We start from the raw sequence: 24,268 nt of genomic DNA, 5'->3' as shown, positions 1-24,268 counted from the left end.
TGGGGGGGGTGGCAGCCATTCCTCAAAGCTTGAGGCAGGATATATCCTCTGAACCAGCTAGCAGGAACCCCTGGAACCTGCTAAAGGGTCCTTCATTTGCCAAGGGTAAGAGGAAAAACAGAGCAACATTTCTTATTTGTTTTCTGTCTGCCCCAAATAGTTCTATCCATGGTAACACTGAGATGCGGAAGGGGAAAAAAGGGAAGCAGTTATCACCCCTAGGTGCAGCCATCAAATTAAATAATGTGTCAAGCATAATGATTCTAGGCATCTGTATGTGGACAGGACCCTTCCACTCAGCTTTAACAATCTCCCATGCAGATTCAATCTCCATTGCCCCATTTTGCATGCTAACATCTCCGATTCCTGCCCAATAATTCCCCTTGGGCACTCACTACCTGAGTCTTGGGTAAGTTCTTGAGATGCAAAGGTTCTTATGCAAGGAAAGCCATTCTTCTCGCTCTCTCTCTACTCATGGCTCACATATTAGAAGGGAGTTTTGGTTTCCCAACGTCCAAGTCAGGGCTGAAAACCACAGATCCCTTTCGGGAGGAGGTGATGTGCCTGGAGGAGGAGACAGGAGATTGTGGCATAGCTGTTCCACTTAAAGGTCTGGTGGAGAGAGCCAGGGATCCTGAAGGCATTCGCTGTGGAAGGGATGAGGGTCCCGGGACAGCGGTAGATGGCTTGGCTAGGAGCCCAGGCACTGAGGGAGTAGATTTATGGGTGATGCTACCTGAAGACTCCATAACCTGTTGGGAAGGATATCGCTCTAGCTGCTGAGCGACCTTGTTGGGCAAAGAGGGCTGAGAGGCAGACATGAGGCGGATGTCTTGTGTTAACCTCCCAACGGGCAGCCCTTGGGTGCTCTTGTGCTTTGCCAGCTGCTGGGGGGCGCCAGACACTTGCTGCATCAGCAGAGAGATGTGGGAGCCCGTGGCTCTGGACAAGCTGTAGTGCAATGTCCTCTTGGGCATGTGACTTGGTCCTTGCTCAGCACTTGAAGCTGGAACCCCTGAATGCTGCTGCAGCACGGAGGTCGATGCCGATGTGCCCCGAGATTTTGAGAGCTGTGGTTGGGAGGTGGCCAGAGGTGGCTTTGCTAGCACTGGCAGGTCCATTCTTTGGGTTGCTTGGCTCATGCCTGCTGAGCCTTGGAGGGACAGTCCCATATTGCTTTGTCTCTGGTTCCCAAGTTCTGGTAATAGTTGATACTGAACCATTGGAGATGAAGGGGACCCAGCAACAGGAGTCTGCAAGTGAGACTGGGCTCCTGAGGGAGAGCTGACAGAAGAGGGTCTAGAACCTGCTAGGCTGGGCTGGGATCTCCTGACTGGTCGAGTGAGCAAGATGGCCTCAGGTGATATCGGGCTGCAGAGCGAAGAAGGGGGCAGGAAGACACGAGACTGCAGGCTTTGCTGATGGGTCAAAGCGATGGCTACGTTTGTGGTGGCAGCTGCAGTCTGAAGGGGCGCATGCACCAGAGGCTCCCAGATAACCGGTTTCTGGCCAATCTCCCGGCCAGCTGGCAATGCCTGCTGGAAGTCATGAATGTGGTGGGCCGTGTCACGGTCATGCTTCACAATCTGTTGAACAATTTCGTTATTCACTGATCCTGTGCTGTTTTCTTTCCTTTTGCGGAGAAGGATGGAATTTTTCTTCCCTAGAAGAGAGGAGATAACAGAGACAGGTCAGAGTGGAACCGATAATTATAATCATCTTCTGGGAGATGTAAAAGGCATGGGCTAATATTTAGAGGGGAAAAACACACAGCAAGAAGTAAAAATAAAAATGTGGCCCTGGGTTACCTCGTCTGCTTTCTGCTGGCCCAGTAGCAGAATGGTCTTGCCAAAGGTGGCTGGTCCATATAGCAATGGGTCTGGTGATGATAGGAGTGGAATGGGAAGAGGATGGCAGGAGGATATGAAGGGTTTCTGCTGAGATTCCCCCCCCCCCATCACAGAACAAGTATTATAGAGATACAAAGGGCGCAATGCTAAAGTGACTAGGGTTACTAGATGTCTAGATTTCCCTGGAGATGTCCTGGAGATTTCCCTGGAGATGTCCTGCGGCGAGCAGGAAGGCATCCGCACATGCCCTCCTGCCTGATGAGAGCAGGGGGCGGTGCTAGGGAGGGACTGGAGCATAATGGGGCGGGGATGAATGGAACTGGGTAGGACTGGGGACGGAGCTAGGGGTCTGGATTTTACTAAAGTAAAATCTGGTAACCCTAAAAGTGACAACCCCATAAAGAGAAAGGAGGGGGTGACCCCATAAACAGCCATCGGAGGAGCTGTACTATACAGGTGCTTTTCTACATTTGGGTCTCCATGGTATTATGGTTATCGTATGGGAAGCCTGCAAGATGTGACGAGACGGATAATATGGAAAGGGAAGTAAAGTATTTCTGGGCTCTGAAGTATAGATAAGAAAGTTCTGATTTCTGGAGCAGGAGAAGAGAAATCACCTTTGAGTACAGGGCCAGCATTAAGGGTGGGGGGGGGGGTTTCCAAAGAGGGTGATGGCCCTGGACTCCATACTTAGGAGCCCCATTTGGTGCACTCTCCCAAATTTCTGCTCTGGGCCCCAGCATGTCTGCCACTAGCCCCCTGTAGGTCTCTCAAACAGGCGGAGTCATGCTGGCCTCACCTATCCTGTCCAGGCGATCCATGGCCACGGTCTCGAAGGCCCTTCGCATCATGGGATACTCCTCCAGCACCTCATTAAAGTTGTCCACAGAGAGAGAGTAGAGACGGCAGTAGGTGTCAGCCCGAACACTCGCAGTCCTCCTCCCACGGGTCAATAGACAGATCTCTGAGGAGACAGAACACAGCTCACCATTTAGGCCTCTATAATGGACACTGAGCCAGGCTCCCTCTCTGTGCTTCATATATGTGGGAGAGAGTGAGAAATAGCCTAGCAGTCTCCTTGCTTCAAAGCTTTACCCAGGGGAAAAGGCTCTTCTGAATATTTCATGCAGGTAAAAGGGCGTAAAAAGCAGACGCCCCCACCAGACCATGGCCACTTTTTTACACATATTTTGGGAAGAACCCTGGCAGAGGTGTGATATACAGTATTCACACTTTCTATAAAATACTCGTACATCAGGGACAGCGCAATTTCTATAAAATACAAACAACACTAGTCAATAATAAATGTATTTGTCTACTACCCTTGGACCTTACTGCAGCATTTGAAATAGTGGATTACGAACTGCTTCTGTCACATTTAATGACAATAGTGATATCCACACAATATTGCCTTGGTTATGCTTCGATCTTTCCAACTGGTCACTTTATTTATTTATTCAGTTTTCTATACCGTTCTCCCAAGGGTGCTCAAAACAGTTTACATGAATTTATTCAGGTACTCAAGCATTTTCCCTGTCTGTCCCAAGAGAGGTGGTGGAGAGTAAAACTGTGACTGAGTTCAAAGAAGCGTGGGATGAACACAGAAGATTTAGAATCAGAAAATAATATTAAAGATTGAACTAGGCCAGTTACTGGGCAGACTTGCACGGTCTGTGTCTGTGTATGGCCGTTTGGAGGAGGATGGGCAGGGGAGGGCTTCAATGGCTGGGAGGGTGTAGATGGGCTGGAGTAAGTCTTAACAGAGATTTCGGCAGTTGGAACCCAAGCACAGTACCGGGTAAAGCTTTGGATTATCGCCCAGAAATAGCTAAGAAGAAAAAAAAAAAAAATTTAAATTGAATCAGGTTGGGCAGACTGGATGGACCATTCGGGTCTTTATCTGCCGTCATCTACTACTATGTCCACAAAACACACTGTGAGGTATTTAATAGGGGTCAGCCGCCATCTATCATACTTCCTCTTACAACGATACAACCAAGGTTCTGGGTGTACTGATGGAGCCTAATCTCTCTTTTAGTTCAATATTTTTTTATTAGTATTTGCACAAAATGCAGAACAATACCTTATAACATGAGTCATAGGTACATATAAAAGAGAGAAAGAAGAAACATTACAAACAACAATTAACGTTGACTCATTAATACCGTCTGGATGTACACCTCGTTCAAACAAATCATCATGGTTTAACAGGCGCATGAGTGTAATGTTCTAATGGCTCCCATATTTTATTAAATTTAACGCATTTACATGTCCATAGAATATAATGGACGTGTTAGCATTTGACGGGCCTTAGTAAAAGGACCCCTTAATCTTTCTGCAGCAACACGTTCAAATTTAACAGTTATACAAACAGTATTCCACCAGGTTATATATTCTACCACTGATGCATCCTTCCAATGCTTTAAGATGATTTTAATGGCCAAATTAAGCAAAATTCTTAGTAACTTAGAATGATCATCAGATATTGGCTGCCGAAACCCAACACGACCCAATTCAATATTAGTGGTTCTTTAATTCTCAGCAAGTTACAGATAGTACCCCAAACTTTTGTCGAATAATCCCGGATATTATCACAGTAGTACAGTAGGTTAAAGTGCCACCTCTTTTAAACTATGACAGATTAGAGAAGTATAGCATTTGTTTGATCAAAACATTTCGAGTTTATTCGGGTTTATTACACCGCACACACGGAAAAAACCTTGAAGGCGGTTTACAATTCTAAAGGAGAAAAGGACAGAGTGTGCATTAGACCAGTGGCGTAGAAAGAGGGGGTGAACCACCCTGGGTGCTGTCCCTGGGGGTGCTGGCACTTCTCTGCCCCCATGCCATGCTCGCACCCTCCATTCCCCCTCCCCCGTAGCTCTTTAAATCTTCACCAGCGTGAGCAATTTCTCAGGTCCGCTGCTCATGCCGGCCTGGCTCCCCTCTGAAATCACTTCCTGGTCGTGGGGCCAGGAAGTGACATCTAAGGAAAAGCCAACGCCTCCACCAAATCCATCTCTTTCTCTCTCTCTCCCTTCTCGATTTCCCCCCCACCAAATCCATCTCTCTCTCTCCCCCTGATTTCCCCCGCCACAAAGTCTATCTCTCTCTCCCCCCCCAATTTTTCCCTCCACCAAGTCCATTAGATTCCTGGGAAGGGGAGTGGCAGAGAGAGCCGGCAGCAAGATGCCACTCCCTCAACAGTGCTACACCTGAGGCCGCTGCCTTGGTTGGCCTCATTATAGGATCTCCCCTGCATATTAAGAAGCTAGATTAGTAGATCTAGGATATAGTACGATATTGACAAAAAAGGAGATAAAACATTATCCTATTATTTACTTCTAAGATTAAATTTCTTAAACAAAAATGTTTTGAGCAGTTTTTTTTTAATAAAGATATTGAAACGGGAGGTTTATGGGGTTTTGTCTTATGGTGGTTTGCCTAATTTGGAGCCCTGTTGTTTGGGGGAAGAGTGGCAGAGAGCAGGAGAGTCGGGGTGGCAAGAATAGGGCTCTTGAAGGGCTGGAAGTGTGGCAATGTATCCCTGTTTGCCATCTTTCGGGGCAGAGAGCTGGGGGCTTTTTTGATGGTTTGATGGGCTGCAGGCTGGGATTTCAGGGTGAGGACAGTCGGAAAGGACGTGAGCGACTGGTCCTCAGCAGTCGCTTCTTTTGTTGATTGGCCAGCCCAGTCGGTGTTCCAGATTTGTTTTCGTGAATTGCTGCCTGTCTACTTTGCATGCTGTTTCCCCTCATTTGAATGCGCAGATCGGGATCAGAGGATGATCGGCACAAAGGTTAGTGAATCAGGCTGGAGGAAAATCGGGTCAGTACACAATCGCCTACACGATCGGTGGGCTTAGTGAATCTAGCCCTTAGTTTACCTAATAAATAACCTGGCCCTGTGCATATTAACACCCTGAAAGGCTGGACCTGCCTCTGTCCTGCACAACTCACCTCCAAAGTAGGAGCCATCAGACAGCTTGGTTTCCTTGTTGCCCTTTGTAAGGATACTGACCACACCATGCTGGATAAAGTACATCTTCTTGCCCACAGTGCCCTCACGAATGATGTAGTCTGCTGGCTGGAACACCTCGAAGCGTAGCTTCGTCAGCATTGCAGTCACAAAATTGGGGTCTGCGTTGGCAAAGAGTGGCATGTTGGCCACCAGGTTCCGGCAGTTGAAGTTAATGATTTCCTGGGGAGACATTAACAAGAGATTTAGGCATTGACGCCAGGACTCTTCTCTTTCTGTTGCTCAACTAGATGTATGCAACGCTGTACACAAAACAAGGAAAAGACAGTCCTTACTAAGCAAACCTCTAGGACTAGAAAGGTCTCTGTCACGCCCTGCTATTCCTTCAGTGCTATTTGCGCCTTCCAAGTCTTGCACATTACTTAACAGCTACTCAGGACAGACAAACAGGACAAATGAAGGATTAGAGAGTCCCATATATTCTGGGTATGAGACTCATGGTACAAGTTTCCAAGTTTATTTACAGTTTGATAGACCGACCATCAAACAAATATCTGGTTGGTTTACAATTCCTAAAATTGGAGTTTTAAAAGAAGTAATTAAAAAAAATAAAAATAGGGCAACATAATGACAGGACAAAGATAAAGATACAGACAAAGTTGATACAATAGGTACTGGGGAAGGGGAAGATTCCAAATTACATCGAAGTCAAAATAAAAATAAAAGGGAGGTAAGAAGGGGAAGGAAGAGGGTGAATAAGAGAGGGGGGGTCGCTTCTTAAAAGCAGTTCTCTTAACCGTTAAAGATGGATGGAAAAAGGATCTTATCCTGAATTTTGATATGCGTCTTGAAATAAACGGCTGCTACAGAACTCTCTGACATAACCATGACCCAGTGGCGTAGTGAGGAGGGATCCACACAGCACCGCCTTTGTAGGAGCCTGGCACCTGTCCTCTCTGCCTCTCCCCTGCTCCTTCCCCAACCCCCACTGCCACACACGCCGCTTCCCTTGCCCCGTATCTCCGTAACATTCCTAGCGCGAGAAGCACCCCCCCCAACCTGCTGTCGCACCTGAGTCAGCTCTTCTTCTGATGTCACATCCTGGACCTGTGCCTGGGAAGTGACATCAGAGGGAGAGCCCACGTAGGCGTGAAATCAGGTTGAGGAGGTTTCTGCTTGCACCAGGAATGTCACGAAGGTATGGGAGAAGGGAAGCGGCACCTGTGTGCGGCAGTGGGGGAGGTAGGGAAGGAGTATGTAGGGGTGGGGGGCAGGGCAGGGACGCCACTGCCCCGGGCACCTCTCACCCTCGCTACGCCACTGCCATAACCTGCTGCAAAAGTTTCAAAAACTCATCAAGAGTGTCTTATCCAAACCCATCTAAGACAAAGCTTATAAGATAGACCCCAAGTGCCAGGATATTGGGCTATACCCCATCCTTTCCCTCGTCACCATAACAAAATCAAACAAAACTATAATACAACTCCAGATCTCAGTGTCCTAAATTAATCAGACTAAAGTGTGAGCGTGTCCCAAGCAATTCTTTTTCCAGTCCTTGGATAACCATCTGGCCCCAGCACTTACCTCCTTCAGAGGCTCACTGAGCTCACCAAGAATATTCTCTTCATCGAACATCTTGCCCTGATACCGGTGTTCATAGTACTCATGGATACGCTGGCGGGTGTCTGCAGGCAGCTTGTGGAAGGACATGTACTGCTCCACTTGCTTGTACTGCCGGAAAGATACAGAGAAGTTATCAACACAGGGACTCTAGGCCATGTGGTGAATTGAATCAGGAACGTTAGTAGGTTTAGTTTTCTCAGCTTTTAACACGCTCTTCTTGTCAGTGCTGAAACCCTCCCTGAAGGACAAGCGTCCCTCTCACCATGCTAGTAATTTATTAATCTCTGGTGTCTTCAGCATGTTAAATATATTAGAATCTCTGTAGAGCTATTGAAAAAAACCAGAAATTTCAAATCTGAAGCAGTAGACGTGACTAGAGGCCTTTTTATCTCCACCAACTCAAGAGGACTATTGAAGTACACTTCACTAAAGCATTATCCCTCTAAAATCTGAGAAAGGCAGCAACGTATCCTGTCACCCTTCTAGGCCAAATGTCTTGTTTTACCTGGATGCGTTTCAGGTCTTAGGTCATCATAAGCTACTCTTGCTCACCTTTTCCTGATACTGACGTCGAGATGAGTCCAGTGACTGGATGAGGGCCGTTGCATGCCCAATGAACATGGCGTAGCAGGTGGCTCCCACGATCATGCTAAGCATGGTTAGCCATACGTCAGTCATCCCTTCTGGAGCCTGTTGGCCATAACCAATGCACAGCATGTGACTCATGGCTTTGAAGAGAGCGTGGGAGTACTGTTTCCCCCAGGACTCATTCTGGAGAAGACGGAGACAGAGAGAAGAGAGAGACACAAGTACGGCTACACATAGCACTGATTTCTGAGATTCTACAGGCAAGGAGGGGGAAGCTAGCAGAATGGTCAATGCCAGGGTCCTCACCAATCCTACACCTTCAGCGCCAGTTTCCTCTGCAGGCTGCTCGCTTTCGCCTTTGCAAACTGGCAAGCGAGAGAGGAACCCTCCCTTTCCATTCTACCCCCATTATTACAAAAACAGGCAAGCCACTCAGCAATGAGCAGATGCTTGTAACAAGCAGAGTGGAGGGTATAGAGGTAATTGGCCATCTTGATCCCCCCCCCCCCCCACACACACACACACACACTCAGAACTGCCAAAATCCCCATCCCAGAAGGGAGACTTTCTGACCAGACCTGTTTTAGAACTTACATCGCAAAGCAGAGTGGCAGGCCCTGGTTCAACCCACTGAAATTGGTTCTGCAGTCTCCTTAATGTAACAGAAATTCAGGACTGGCCTGAAATGTCCCTCCTGGAACTGGGTAATGTAGCAGTTCCGATTACTAGCAACACTGTCTGGTGATTGCCTCCATGACAGGAGCCACCAAAGGAAAAGCCACTTCCCAGTGAGGCCCAGGGTCTTGCAAATCCCACTGTGACTTCTTATGATTTTAGACAAATCACTTAACCCTCCATGGCCTCAGGAACAAACTTAAGATTATGAGCCCTTCATGAATGCAACTTGCTTTGACACACAATTGAGCTAAATCCCAAATCCCACCATCTTGTAATGGCCAAATAGAAGAACTGGTAATTGTACCATAAACATTAAGTGAAGAGGACAGATAGCAGAGAACATTACCCACCTGTAAACAAAAAAAATCCTTTTAGATCACTACTACAAAGTGTAATGTTCAGAAACTCAGTGTTGAGACATGGGGAACTGGTGACAGCACAGCCTTAGTGATTCTCCTGTGCATCACCCATTCTAGAGCTTCTCGTGGCCCGTGACTAGGGGCATCCTCAGGAATTAGGGCTCCACCTACCCACTCACCCACCTATTCCTGGTGAGGAGATGCCAGCTCTAGTAGGCAGTACCACCCATGAATCTGGCAGGCATCTTGCTGCAGCCTCTCCTCCTCCAAAGCAGGAGGCGTGAGCTGAGCACAAAGGACTCTAGAGACGTTTCCTAGAATATGTCCCAGAATAAAAGGAGCCAGCAGGGACAATGTGTACAAGCCTAAGCAGGCAGACAGAAAGAGAGAGAGAAAGAGAGAGAGAGAGAGAAGCTTCCTCCTGCACAGATGCATCCACCGAGAAGGGAGATTTAAGAGAGTCATCTTGCCTCATCTCATTTACACAGTGGGAGTACAAGCAGTGCTCATCAAATATATCCCGCCCTTGGAGCTTGCAAGAGTGTAAGTGAGCTCCTCTCAGGTACCAGCATGGCTGCCATGGCATCAGGAACTGGGGAGAGAAACAGGCCTACATCTCAATCCACCCTGCTGAAAGTCCAGAGGGCTCCTGAGTCCAACCCTAGCCCATCCCTACTTTGCTGTGTGAGGACCCAAAGAGGTTTCATTCTGAGTTCTTTGAAACCTCCAAAGCTTTCTGGAAAGTTCTACATGATATGGGACACATTTTGAGCTTTGAAACCTATTATACCCTTCAACCTGCCTCTCCTGGCATCACTTACCCCTTGATCTCCCTACAGTGAGGTCTTTAGCTGTGACGCAGCGGCTATGCAGTTAATACATCAGATTCATTCATAAAGCAAGAGCTTAGCTCAGAAAGCCCAGATCTGTGCAATGCCCACTTGGTGGCTTAGAGGTGAGAGGTCAATCCAATGAGCCCTCCCTCCCCACATGCTCCCAGTGCAGTGACAGGATACTATCTTTCATGCATACACCTTAAGCCGTTGCAAGGTGAAGAATTGTTAGGTGGGAAAGGAGGTTTTGGATGAGTCCCCTGTGCTTGAAGATAACCGGTTCCCCCTCTTCCTTGTGGTTTTCCACAGCACTGTGAGATGCCAGAGTGGTTCTTCCTCTCCCCCTATGCCAATTCCCACTTCTCAACCTCCCTTACCCTGAAACTCCTCACATACAAGGGCAGGCATGCTCCTAGAGCCACGTGGCATGCATTCAGGGTTTCTGGGGTGGCGTGCCATGCACAGTGGCCCCAAGACATCAAGTGCTTCCCTCTCCCATTAAACATGCTCTCTGGCTCTGGACACGGTCCTAGGGCACAGAGCCCTCTTGTGCCCTCTACCTTTGGGGTCTGTTCAAGCATGCGCTGGCAGCTCTCAGTTGTTGCATGCACCAGGAACATCTTGCAATGAGAACATGTTACGATACCTAGAGTTGGCATTAGGAGGGGCAACAACCTCTGAGTACCTGAGGTTTAAAAAATGTGTCTGGTTAATTCTTACTTACATTAGAAGATACCTCCTTAAAGTCTGTTGTTGACTAAAGTGGCCTTACAGGGATACCATATGGCTCCAGAAGAAGGAGGATGGATTGAGACAGCTTGGTTTTACCTCTACTGAAAGCAATGGAAGTAAAATCCGGATGTCTCAATCCCATCCTCCTTTTTCTGGAGCCATATGGTAACCCTACGTTCTGCAAAGGAATTTCATAGTGATAGGCCTCAGTGGAACAAGCCCTTTCTGTTTCAAGAATGAGAACCAAATGGCGCTATTGTCTTTTGCTTTTTTTTTTTTTTTTTTGAGGGGGGGAAGAGGAGGTTGGCAAGATTGATCCAATACTGGTTTACCCTCTGCATGCACCACTGTTTATAGTTCCAATATCCCTAAAACAGTGCAAGGCGAAGGGTACGACCAGGGCTGGGGCAACCTGGCCTGTCAAAATGCATCAATTGGCAGCCCCATTCCAGGACATCCGCCTGTTGGTGTGGGAGTCTGAAACAGGACCAGAGAAGCACCATGGGGTTCTTTAAGACTCTATACCTCTGCCTGAGTGACTGGTGGAGTCCTGCCCTCTTTGGAACTGCATTTCCCAGAATGCAACTCACTCCCAGCATGTGCTGCAATCCTCTCTTCCCAGAACTTGTGGATAGAGTTAATACTATCACAGGATGTCACAGGGAAAGCATTAATTATCAGAGCTATTCTGGTGAGTGGCTGCTTCTAAAAATATCCTTAAAAAGTCACAACTCCAGAAAAAAAAAAAAAAACTCTGAAAACTCAACAAAAACAGACAGTTATTGTAAGTAACCTGCTTTTGGATTACTGTTACTTTCCTAAGGGGAAATGGCTTTTTACAGAAGCTAAAGGTCTGAAAATCGCCTTGTCTCATTGCTCCAGAAGCATTTAATGTTAATTAACAATGTAGTATTTGTGCTCAGGAGCCCTACCTGGAGCTCTGCAAGGTCAGGTCCACTGATTCTCTGTTCCAGGAATCTGCAGGGTCGCACCCCTTCAGCCCTGTTGCAGAGGCCTCTAATTCTACAAACTTGGGCAAACAATTTTGCCACTAGCATGGGTGCTCAGGTAGCAGAAAACCGCCTAGCTTAACTGTTTAAGTGGGGACAAATTAGCTTTAATTGACAATAATGACCCTTTAAGTGGGGTTATGTGACGCTAATGTCCCATTATGCAAACTTAGCGCCTACGTTCTACAGCGTGTGATCACAAAGGGGTGGAAACATGGGAGGGGCATGCACAGGTTAGGGGAGTGTCAGTTACGTATCCACTATGCTGTCAATTATATGCACCCAAAGAATCATTCTCATGTTATTAATATAGGAAATAACGCAATTCTTTTCTCAATCTTCTCATAATTGTTTATCCATCATTGTAACTGACACATTACTAGAGCCATCAGAAGCAGCACTCTAAGTGAATGGTTTATAGAGTTTCTTTGCTGCTGGGCTTCCTCATCAGCGCACGTATTTAAATTAAATAAGTGATTTTAAAGTGCTTTGTTATGTATTTAACTTATATCTTTATATATTTTTTCACCTGTCTGAACAGCACGGCGTCATGAAAACTTTTAATAGCTGTCTGCATTGTTCAAAATGCACCACCGCGGCGGTGGTGGTTGGCGGCGCTGCATTTTGAACACTGCAGACAGCTATTAAAAGTTTTCATGACGCGACAGGAGGTCAGAAAAAAAAAAGAGATGTGGCTTTTGGAGGCGGAATAGGGCAGAATGGGGCTCGGCTCGGACAGAATGGGTCATGGCCATACGTCTGGGTTTCTACTTCTTCAAATATGGTAATCCTACATATGGTCTTTATCTGCCTTTGTTTTTCTACGTTTCTATATACTGATTTATGCTAGCGTTCTCTAATGACTTCAGCAACCAACTTTGTCTTTATAGAATATCTCGTTCGTGCTCAATTATTTTGTGAAATCTACTCTGTGTAAGTGTTATAAATTCAGCCCTTGTCCCTGGCAGCTTCATAACTGATCTATCTCCTCAGCCCGCAGCCCTCGACAGCTGCTCCCTCATCTCTGCACCCCCTCTCCCCCCCCCCCCCCCACCAGTCCTTCTAGCTCCTGCTTTGGTCTTTTGCTACCACCCGATCTCTTTTGTATTTATTTCTTTAAAATTTGCATCCTGTACTATGTACTATCTAAGGATTTTCTTCATTAGCACTGGGGAGTTCAGATACACCCCAAACTTTTCCTGATTCTGGGGAACTCTTGCCTGATGCACTGAAGGGATTTAAGGGCACTTGGGCGTGGATCCCACTCACCACCATCTGGTTGATGGAGACCCAGCAGTCCTCAGGAAAATCCTGCAGCATCGGGACGAGGAACTGGAGGCAGCCATCCCAATGGCACAGCAGCAGCATCATTCCGATGAGGTTAAAGATCCTCACCACAGCGCTAGCTAGGTCATAGGTCATGTGGAAAATCTAGCCAATTAGAAAAACCAGACACCAGAGGAATTAGCAGGGGCACAAACTTCCCCTTCATCCAACTGCAAGACTGTCCAGTAAATTTCATTTGCAGACTCTACATCTCTCTCTATGGCTACAAGTCTGGCCTTGTGAATCCATGTCCCACGGACTCAGCCTCTGAAACTGAGTCCTCATGAGTGCAACTGTCCATAAAGTGATCTAACTACTGTCGATGCGAAAACACAAATATCTGACCATGTGCCTGCCTAGTCAGGTCATTCTATGTTGGACTATGCAATCAACTCAACAGAAAAAGAAGAGTCTTCCTTTGCCCAGCACAGCGAGAAGCAAAACAAAAGAAAGACAAAGCCGATGTCACAATACAACACAAGGGATTTTATCGAAAGTTCCTATGGGAAATCCCAACTAGGATCCTGGTTTTGGCAGAACACTGCCTTCCTCAGGGGACATACCAAACTGATAACAGGATGTTACAGTGGGATCTCTATTTCAGGTAGTCTTGAAAAAGACTTTTAGGAACGTACTGAAAGAAGTACTGACAGCCAAACTTCTAAAGAAACTTGTCAAGGAACTCTCAGAGAGAATCGAAAGTGTGTAGTAAAAAAAGTATGTTATCAGTTTGGTATGTCCCCTGAGGAAGGCAGTGTTCTGCCGAAACCAGGAACTTCAAAAAAAATCCCTTATGTTGTATTGTGACATCGGCTTCGCCTTGCTTCGGACTATGCAATCAACACAGCTAATCATATTAGTTTATTGAAACCTATTTTAAAATGATTAGAACTAATAAAAGTAGTTGATTCTGATATGGTACGGGAACATGCCTCTTACCTCCTCCCACTGGTGAATGTAGCGGATGAGCCGAGAGAGCCGGAGCAGCCTTAGCAAGCTCAGGATTTTAGTAAACCTCACAATACGCAGTGCTCTGGCTGTCTTGTACACCTCTGAGTCCACCTGGGTCTCCAGATCCACAATCAGGAAGATGTAATCCACTGGGATGGAGGAGACGAAATCCACCAGGAACCAGCTCTTCAAGTATTTCATCTTGATGGTATGAGGGTCCAGGATGATCTCAGTATTGTCTTCCACCACGATGCCAGTCCGAAAGTTCAGTACCAGGTCAGCCAGGAAAAAAGTGTCTGAGAGAACATTGAAGACAATCCAGGGAGGAGTATTCTCATCTTTGAAAAAGGTAATTCCCACAGGGAGGATAATGAGGTTTCCAACCATCAGTAGAAGCATAATCAGATCCCAGTAAAACCTACAGGAGCAGGAGGAGGGGGAGAGGTGAGAAGAGAAGCGAAAGTGAAACCAAAGAGGGAAGAGAAGAGAGAGATGATGGAGGAGAAATTGAGAGCAGGGAGGGCAGAAAAGACAGAGAATGAGAAGAAGCAAAAACATAATGGAAGTGATGGGAAGAGGGAAGTAGGTTAAAGGAAAGAAAACAGAGACAAGAAGAAATTATGGGCAGACAATGAGAATTTAGAGCTTTAAAATCACCGCCCCATGCCAGTAGCGTAACTTGGTTTAAAAGAGCTTTGGAGAAGTTAAAAAAAAAAAGAAAAACCATGTTGAGAAATACAAAAATGAGTGATACATATATTCAAGCAGCTAAAGTCACCCTGGCTAAACACTGGAAGCAGGTGACCACCCTGCTTCTAAAATCTCAAAAACACAATGTGGAGAAAGAAGTCGGGAACTAGTCACTAATGCACAGTTAAACTGCTGTGGTCTGGAAAATTAGCTCCACAATTCAAAAACACATCATTTATGATTGGAACCTTGAGGAAGGTCTCGTCAGCCGAAACACGGCCCGTGTTGGGTCCGTTAGACTTTTATATGTTTAATGTGAATGTTTTTATATACTGTTTGAAGACTTTGGGAAGAAATAAAAGGAAAGTCAAGGACATTGTGTTTTCCACAGTTTGTTCCGATTTGGATTGAACATAAGAACATAAGAAACGCCTTCACCGGATCAGACACTAGGTCCATCTAGTCCGGCGACCCGCACACACGGAGGCCAAGCTAGGTGCTCCCTGTTGGAAACCCTGATTTCCCGTATCCCTCGATGTGATTTGCAAGAAGGTATGCATCCAACTTGCGCTTGAATTCCAGAACGGTAGTCTCCGTCACAACCTCCTCCGGGAGAGCATTCCAAGCACCCACCACTCTCTGTGCGAAACAGAACTTCCTGACATTTGTCCTGGACCTGCTGCCCCTCAGTTTCAGTCTATGACCTCTTGTCCGTGTCACATCTGAAAAAGTGAATAATGCTGTTTCTTGGTCTATTTTGTCAAATCCTTTTAATATTTTAAAAGTCTCTATCATATCCCCTCGCAGTCTCCTCCTTTTTCTGTGGAATATTGGATTTTCTTATTCTGCTTTTCACAGTTTAATTATTTTACATTCATCAGTTCACTGACCCATGCAGGTGTGCACTCTCCTCTGAAGACGCGAACGCATGTGCAGACACCCTGCGTGGGCACAAAAGCACGTTTACATCCTTATGCAGCCTGGCTGATGCCAGCGCAGGGCCCCTCAGCCATAGTCTTCACCCATCCTTAACTCCATCAGGCCCTCTTAAACCACAAGAGAGTACCGGTAACTTACACAGTCCTCCATGCAAAAGTTCAGTTAGTTAAATGGCTAAAATGATGGAGATCAAGATTAGCAAAGACAAAGAATAATAAAAAAAGGGGGCTGGGCTTTAGCTCCCAAAAGCCGGTCAAAAATATATCAAGCTAGTCTAATGAAAAATTAGGTTATTTCTTAAGCTTTATGTCTTTGCATTTAATGGACTAACACAGCAAGTGCAGTAATTTATTAGACGTGAAATGATTTAATCTCAAATCAGTAGATGCATTGACTAAACTGTTCAGGGAACTAGACAGAGAAGCAGAGGGAGCGACACTCTGAAGTATGAGATCATTGCAGTGAAGAGGGGATTAGCTCAGGGTCTCACCATAATCCAAAACGGCAGGTATTCATAAACCGCGGGGGGAGGGGGGTGTAGGTAAACAGTTATAGTACTGTATAAATTAGCTGTCTGGAAACCTCTCTCCCCCAATGCAGTCACAAGTAAATGCATCGTTCCAAAATGCACAGACTTATGTATTAAGTGAAGAGGGGTTAGGTTATGGGAGGAAAAGAACACATGTAGATTACAGGTTGAACTCTACAAGGGCAGTTGTGTAAAACCTTTTTCCCAGCTGTAATGCCTGGTCCACATGACTGTATTGGCACCTAAAAGGTACGATGGGCCGCTGAAACATTCTCAGCACAGCCAAGAAGAGAATAATGTAAAGCCAAGAAACGTACAAGTTATTCCACACTTGCCTTGACACTTTTCGTACCAAGACAGGAAGCCAACCCTGAAGTAACTAAAATGGTAATTGTAAATTCTATTTCTAAAACTGTCTAATGCAACTCCTGGGACAAAACAAAGAGCCAACGATGACCTACTTGTATTTGTAACTTTGACCTAATTGTATTAATAGTTGTACTGATCTACCTGTATCAGCAACCATACTGAATGTCTGTGTCAAACTGTCCATTGTAATTTCCTGGGTAACTGACCCAACCTCTTGTAATGTAATCCGACCTTGAACTGAATAGGTAAAGATGGAACAGAAAACCTGATTAACATAAATGGCAAGGACAGCTCAAGATGAACTATACATGTGTTATCATACCATAGATACTAAAAGTTATCCTATTGGGCAGACTAAATGGGCCATGCAGGTCTTTATCTGCCATCATCTACTAGAGAGACCCTCAGTGTTCACATCAGAACTTGGTTATACTCCCATGGAACATTCTTGTCTTGGCAGCACCCTGACACAGCAGGGGTTACAGAAATAATTCATTTATCCGACTGCGTTCCTTTTTACACATTTAGTTCAATGCAATTTCCCTGGCTTATCTGTTTCCCGCTAGCTATCTCCTCTGCCTATCATTGCCAGGACAGGTACCAACAGGCCCAATGTACCTCCAAAAGCCTCTCATTAGCTTTCTCAGTGTAGCTGCTCCTTCATTTTTTGAAGATGGACAGGAAGAAGCCAGAATTATCTAATGCATAAATCGTAATGTTGTGCCAACAAGACTCATTTGCTTAGAGATGAGTTTGTTATTAGTAGTGTGAGTTTAGGGGGGGGATTCAGTTTGGAGAGAAATGAGGAGATATCTTACTTGATTTGAAAGGAAGCTCTGGAATGAGAGGGCATAGGATGAAGTTAAGAGGTGATAAGCTGTGGAGTAATCTAAGGAAATACATTTTTTACAGAAAGGGTGGTAGATACATGGAACAGTCTCCCGGTAGAGATGGTGGAGACAGAGACTGTGTCTGAATTCAAGAAAGCCTGGGATAGGCACATGGGATCTCTTAAAGAGAGGAAGAGATAATGGTTACTGTGGATGGGCCGACTAGATGGGCCATTTGGCCTCTATCTGCCATCATGCTTCTATGTTTCTTTAACCAAAAAGTTCTATGACATCACAATACAGGTGTAAAGAGCCTTAGCCTATAGGAAGAGGAGATGCAAATGTTAAGAGCCTTAGCCAATAGGGAGAGGAAGAGATAATGGTTACCGCGGATGGGCCATTTGGCCTTTATCTGCCATTATGTTTCTCTGTTTCTTGCTAAAATCCAGCAAAGGCTTCTTTATAACTTGCTGGGTAAAGAATTTGATCATCAGATTGGGCAGTCTGTAGAAGTATCAGAAAACCATTAAAAAAAAAAAAAAATAAGGCTAGACTTGACCTCCAGCCATCACATTACAGCAAGAGCTCCCAACCCAGTCTTGGGGACACAATGGAGTAGTTCCTGCAACTTCTTTAACAGACTAATTTATAATAGGTTGGGAGAGGCACTTATCTCATGAATGCTGTTTTCTTTTATTCAAGCCCCACAGTTTATACTCCAATTCGGCTCCACAGGAATCCTTCACCATGTGATAATTTGTGAAACAGTGTTACTTTTTTTTCTTCTCCTCAACTCAGTCCTGAGTTTCACCAAAATGGCTTCTTCAAGAGGAGTAATCCTTTCATAAGCCCTGAGCTTATGAAATGAGTAACCATGAATCATGAAGTACCATCACTTCCTGGGGGTCAAGGCCGGAAGAGGGTGGTTGAATCATTTGATATACCCAGAAAGACATTTCTAGTCATGGCCCATTTTGGAGTCAAGACAATACCACAAAAGGGGCACAGAGTCCACACGTGACAAAAAATAGACAAACAAACAAGTGGGAAGGAAGAGATGTCTCCAAAAGGGACCTTTATTAGGGATAAAAATGTATATGCTTTCTACTGCTTGGCCAGACAGGTTCCTGCAGCTTGGCGTTCACTGTTATTTCTATTTGCATATATGTTTTTATCAAAACGTAGTGTGAAATTCCTATTATTGGACAATTAATGTGCTTATCTTGAATATATCTACAGACTCCTGAAGGCACTTGTACACTTCTCCCTCCGTATTCGCGGGGGTTAGGGGCAGAGTCGGCCCGCGAATATGGAAAATCGCGAATAACTTTTATGGCCAACTCTGACCCACCCTTGCCTCCCTTCTGCATCCTGGACCTCTCCAGACCTTACCTGGTAGTCTAGCCATCAACACTCTCCCCCCAAAGTTTTTCCAGTGGTACCCTTAGGAACTTCCATAAAGAGGAAAGACAGGGAGGTAATGAAATACAGTATGTTGAAATCAAAGAGCTGGAAAGCGTGCAGATTTTAGCACGGAACATATTCTCCGGCTGGTAGGTGTTTATGACTGAACATGTGTTCCCTTGCAAACAAGCATCTGTTGGAAGGATGCAGAAGACAAGGTAAACTCCTCACACTGAGATCCAAACCAGCCTCAGCCAAGCTGCCTCGCTGTAAAAGAGCTGATTATTTCAACCCCAATGAGATTCAAGTTTGTCTCACAACACTGTGAGTGTCTTCACCCCTCCTACTCAGATGCAATGTCAGGCAAATCCATTCACAAACAGTCTGGCGTTAGCTAAAGACATCTCTAATAAATTCTGAGCCTAGATCATAACATCTACAGTTCGAGGATCTAGAAGGTTCAGAAGCAAGAACATAAGAATTGCCCTATTGGGACAGACCAAAGGTCCTTCAAGCCCAACAGTGGCCGACCCAGGTCCCAAGTACCTGGCAGAAACCCAAAGAGTAGCAACATTCCAGAGCTGAGATTGTGATGTCATAATGCCTCATTCCACCAGTGCCTAAGAGCCAACCTCATCAGTGATGTCACAGTGGTACAAATGTCCTAGACTTGGCTCACATAAGAACATAAGAGCTGACAGACCGAAGGTCCATCAAGCCCAGCATCCTGTTTCCAACAGTGGCCAGCCCAGGTCCCAAGACCATACAGAGTTCCCATGAAGGGGTAAATCTCCAGCAGCGCACCTAGTTGTGGCCACAAGCGGGTGGTTTTCCAATTGAAGTTCCATATACAAGTTGATTTTCAAGGTCAACTTCAGCAGGGTCCTGAGAACAATCCCTCCATAAAGGCAGTTAAAAAAAATCCTTAGGAAGCCAGGGTTCATTGCCACTAAATGCTGCTTCTTTAGGAGGTAATTCTATAACATGGCCTCCTTTTAGGCACTCCTGTACAGCACAGGGAGGACCTATCTCTAACAGCATCGGGGACCTGTTTCCTTTATAGAATACTGGCAGAAACCCACATTGGTGTAAAAAAGCAGGCCGAATAGGACCAGACCTTATTACATAAGAACATAAGAATTGCCACTGCTGGGTCAGACCAGTGGTCCATCGTGCCCAGCAGTCCACTCACTCAGCGGCCCTTTGGTCAAAGACCAGTGTCCTAACTGAGACTAGCTTTACCTGCGTACGTTCTGGTTCAGCAGGAACTTGTCCAACTTTATCTTGAATCCCTGGAGGTGCAATGGGCCCAGTGTTTCTCTAACCTGCTCGTCCACTGGTACACAAGTGGAAGAGTAACTGATTGGTTAGTGCAGTGGGCTGAGAACTGGGGAGCTGGGTTTGATTCCCACTATATCTCCTTGTGACTCTGGGCAAGTCACTCAGTCCTCCATTGCACCAGGTACACAAACTTAGATTGTAAGACCGATAGGGAGAGAGAAAGTACCTGCAAATAATATATATAAACCACTTTGTTTGTACCTATCAAATCCCAGACCCCCTTCCTGTTCGAGTGCCTTTCCTGCCCATGCCATTCACAGTTCATGTTTTCTGTTTGCTCCTGTCTGTTATTCTACAGAGACACTGGTGCAGGAAGAACAGGGTGGGGTTCTGGCAGGAACCTGAGCACCTGAATGACTCCAAAAATCTGTGCCTACCTAGTGCTCCTTAAGCATCTCCCTCGGGACATCAGCACCCAAGGACAAGGCCTCACACACCCTCTCTTCATCTCTGCTATTCTCTGTGTGACCTTGTAGAAGGTTAGGCATGAATAGACTACAGGTCTCTTGAACTTTGCTTTCCTGGGGCAGGGACAGGGCTCTGGTGATTAGCTTAGGACATGCATTTGGCCACATTCGTGCTGTACATCTGGTTCTCACCTGATAAAACTCCTCACAAATGTCTCCCTTCTGTCCTGTGCCAGTATACCGGTGAGAAGAAAGTGTGCTCAGATGGGATTTGGCAGTAATTAAGTGACACTGGATAATGATTGGAAAACCCTTGATAGCTTTATTAGTTGGCTACAAAGACGTGTAACATTCAAAGCACTCTTTACTGGGAGAATAAAACTTCCTGGTTTGCTTTCTCCCCTCAAGTCTGAAGGCAGAAGAGCAAGTTAACTCATTACACTTTTTTTCAGGCGGTTGCAGGCCGTATCCTAAACCCTCATCCTTCTTGTGCCCTTGTAGGCAAGCATTCCCCCACCACCTGCCAAAGCTCTTGTAAGCCTAAGTGATCAGTGGCTATATTTATATATCTCAAAGAAACTCATCAAATTCCCTTGCTTCCTTTTCAGCCTTTAAATAGGTTAACCAGCATGCTGAAACAGGCCTAGAGTTTTTAACTGCCATATCTTCATTTTAGGAAGCTATTTTCTCATGAATTTGGATCTCTTTTTTTTTTAATGATTCTGTTGTTGATGTGCGCTTTGGTTTTTATTTTGTATTTTGATGCTAATTATTTTTGTTTGATTTGTAACAATAATTTTTTAAATTGCAAGTCATAGCACTGTACGCTGTGGTGATATTTTTTTTGAATGGTGGCATATCAAGAAATAAGCTACGACTATAATTACAACCAGTCGCATATCAATACAATGGAGCAGCTACAAATCTGCATCCTGCAGATGGGTGGGGTTGGGCTGCCATTAAATATCACCACCTCTGGAGGATATCACCTGGCACAGCATGTTCCTTCACAGTGGTAATCTACGGCCAGTGTCTAATGGGTCCCTGCACAGTGGGACGTGGCAGAGAACCATCAAAAGATAGTTTTGTTTACTTCTGTTGGATTATCTGTCCTCCAAAATCTATTCCAAGGTACAATATGATACAAAAAGCTGACCAAGTCCAAGTTTGATGGCCATTGCTTTGGGTTTGGTTAACCACTAACAGAATACTGCTGATCTGATTGGTGTAATACTTTGATTTCTCCTCAAACTCTTTGAAAGCCACTGTGATTTTCACTTTTAATATGCATGAATGTGATTTTCTGTGTGTTTATGTATAATACTTATATCACACAGAACGTGTTCCTAACTGACCATGAAAGCAAAGCTGAGCAGTATATAAGGAGTAAGCAGAAATGTGAGCTGAGTGCAGGTTGCTCTGTTTGAATTACCCCACATTAAGTGGAATCCATATTTTCAGACAATCCCGCAGGAAGCCATTTCCACCTGTGCCCAGTTACCCCAATGAGACCCCCAGATCCAATCACAGCCAGAAGAGTTTCCGTGGGGAGAACCAAGCTGGCATCTGCTCTCTGGCTATACTTCCCCTCTCCTCCCACAAACTGGCATGCCTTTTCACACACTGGTAAAAGAGATATGTCCCTGGAGAGCCCGACAATTTCCCAGGGCCTCTTGCATCCCAGGGCATCAAAGGCCAACTGCAGTATCTCTTCCCTACCAATGTCTGCTGCTTCAACCCTGGAGGATTTACTGCATGTCTCTCCTTCCCTGCTCAGAGCAAGGAGGGCCGCCCTTCAGAAACATTTCAGCACCTTGGAGAGCTTCTGCAAAACCTCCTCTGTCTCCTCACTGGAGACAAAGGGTGCCACTCATACAGTGGGGCATTATAGGCATTCTAGGAAATAATGGGGGTCACTCATTCAGTGGGGCATTATAGGCATTCTAGGTACTAATAGGGGTCACTCATACAGTGGGGCATTATAGGCATTCTAGGTACTAATGGGGGTCACTCATTCAGTGGGGCATTATAGGCATTCTAGGTACTAATGGGGGGTCACTCATTCAGTGGGGCATTATAGGCATTCTAGGTACTAATGGGGGGGTCACTCATTCAGTGGGGCATTATAGGCATTCTAGGTACTAATGTGGGTCACTCATTCAGTGGGGCATTATAGGCATTCTAGGTACTAATGGGGGTCACTCATACAGGGGCATTATAGGCATTCTAGGTACTAATGGGGGTCACTCATTCAGTGGGGCATTATAGGCATTCTAGGTACTAATGGGGGTCACTCATACAGTGAGGCATTATAGGCATTCTAGGTACTAATGGGGGTCACTCATTCAGTGGGGCATTATAGGCATTCTAGGTACTAATGGGGGTCACTCATTCAGTGGGGCATTATAGGCATTCTAGGTACTAATGGGGGTCACTCATTCAGTGGGGCACTGAGGGCTGGGTTTCCTAAGTCACAGAAGAAGCTAGTTTCTGGCATGGGATACCGGGATGTACCACACTGGAAAGCCTCCATTTTTTTGTGTGGTTTTTTTATTATGTGGCCTGCAAAGAAAAGAAATGAAAGAGAAGACAGGCCTCTCCCTCGCTGCGATTTCAAACATTTCAGCACCAGTTGCTTTTCTCTTTGGAGGGGAAGGAGAGCAGTGGGACCGAGTTGGTGAGTTTCAGCAGGGGGAGAAATTGCACCCCCAAGCCCCCAGAGTGAAGAAAGCTGCAGGGGAGGTGGGGTTTAAGAACACTCCCCCCCCCCCCCAATGATCTGGGCTCACTTCTGTCTCTTCTCGGGCCCCCAAAATCACGAGTGGAACCACAAAACCCCACGGGAGCAGATGAAAAGCCAGGGCATAGGAGTGGAGGGGGCAAAGCCCCGCGTCTTACCTGAAATCGCTGTAGGGGTGGATGATCCAGAAGCCGGCCGATTTAACCCTTTGCTGCTCGATCTGCACCGCCTTGTGGCTCCCGAACATCCGCAGGGAGAACTTGTTGACGGCCGGCTGCAGCAGAGCCCCGAACTGCCTCTGCAGGAAGGTGGCCCGGGGGTCTTCCGGCTCCGCCGCCTTCTGCTGGGCGGGCGAGCCGGCCGGGCCGGACGCCGAGCTCCTGTCGCTGGCCATGGTGGCCGCGTCCTCCCCGGGCAGGGTGGCCTCGCCGTCCACCATCAGCTGCTTCTCCAGCTCGCTGTCCTGGGAGCTCCTCTTGGCCAACGACGGCAGGCTGCCCTTTAACCTGCGGGCATCCCTGGGGATGCTGGGCTTGCGATCCTTGCCCGCCTCGGGGTCCATCCTGCCCCCCCCCCCACCACCTTGTCTCTTGTAAGGGGTTCACAGGAAAGCACCTGCTCGGGGTGGCATCATTTTTCCTTCAAACGTCCTTGCCCGTAGGTCTCCCTCACCATCCCTGGTGCCATGGCATCCCCGCCCCGGCCGGGGTAGGAGGGCACAGCGGGCCGAGGTGGGAGGGTGGCAGCCGAGATCCTGTCCTCAGCCTTGGGCACAAGGTTCACCTGGGCTCCCGGGGCTGGGCTGAGGTGTGCGAGCAGATCGCAGCTGCCCCCGGCCGTGCCAGTCTCTTGCGGCGAGTGCCAGGGCCTTCCGCACCCCCCCCCCCTCGGTTCCAGCCCAGGGTAGCGGGAGCGGCGGCGGCGGCGGCTCCGGTGGCTGGAGGGGAAGGAGAGGAAGAGGCAGCGAGTAGTGCCGCTCGGCTCTCGGCGGCAGGCTGGCAGCGGCAGCACTGCTGCCCTCCAGAGGCTGCCAGGGGGGCATGCACGGTGCCACCCCGGAGCCCACCTGGGCAAGGTGGAGGGTCACCAAA

The 24,268-nt window shown here is 46.7% G+C and overlaps 1 protein-coding gene across 1 annotated transcript; it reads right to left on the bottom strand.

Moving 5' to 3' along the window:
• Positions 1-286: 286 nt before the first annotated feature.
• On the bottom strand, positions 287-23,439 carry HCN3 (hyperpolarization activated cyclic nucleotide gated potassium channel 3). The gene is made up of 8 exons (XM_033925424.1): positions 23,336-23,439; positions 13,917-14,346; positions 12,921-13,082; positions 8,004-8,222; positions 7,413-7,559; positions 5,810-6,050; positions 2,650-2,814; positions 287-1,663 (listed from the first exon to the last, which is right to left on the bottom strand). The coding sequence occupies exons 1-8, from the start codon at positions 23,422-23,424 to the stop codon at positions 480-482; spliced, it is 2,637 nt and encodes an 878-aa protein (XP_033781315.1). The 5' UTR covers positions 23,425-23,439; the 3' UTR covers positions 287-479.
• Between the last annotated feature and the right edge of the window lie 829 nt (positions 23,440-24,268).

Source organism: Geotrypetes seraphini, chromosome 16, assembly GCF_902459505.1.
Source record: "Geotrypetes seraphini chromosome 16, aGeoSer1.1, whole genome shotgun sequence".
Taxonomy (NCBI): domain Eukaryota; kingdom Metazoa; phylum Chordata; class Amphibia; order Gymnophiona; family Dermophiidae; genus Geotrypetes; species Geotrypetes seraphini.
This window is presented reverse-complemented; position numbering and strand designations above follow the sequence as displayed.

Coding starts and splice junctions, on each gene's coding strand:
- HCN3 (XM_033925424.1), bottom strand. CDS start 23,424: ATGTTCGGGAGCCACAAGGCGGTGCAGATCGAGCAGCAAAGGGTTAAA. Junction 8,223..12,920: donor TCTCCATCAACCAGATGGTG/GTGAGTGGGATC, acceptor CGTCTTCTCCAG/AATGAGTCCTGGGGGAAACA. Junction 6,051..7,412: donor TCAGTGAGCCTCTGAAGGAG/GTAAGTGCTGGG, acceptor ATGTCTCCCCAG/GAAATCATTAACTTCAACTG.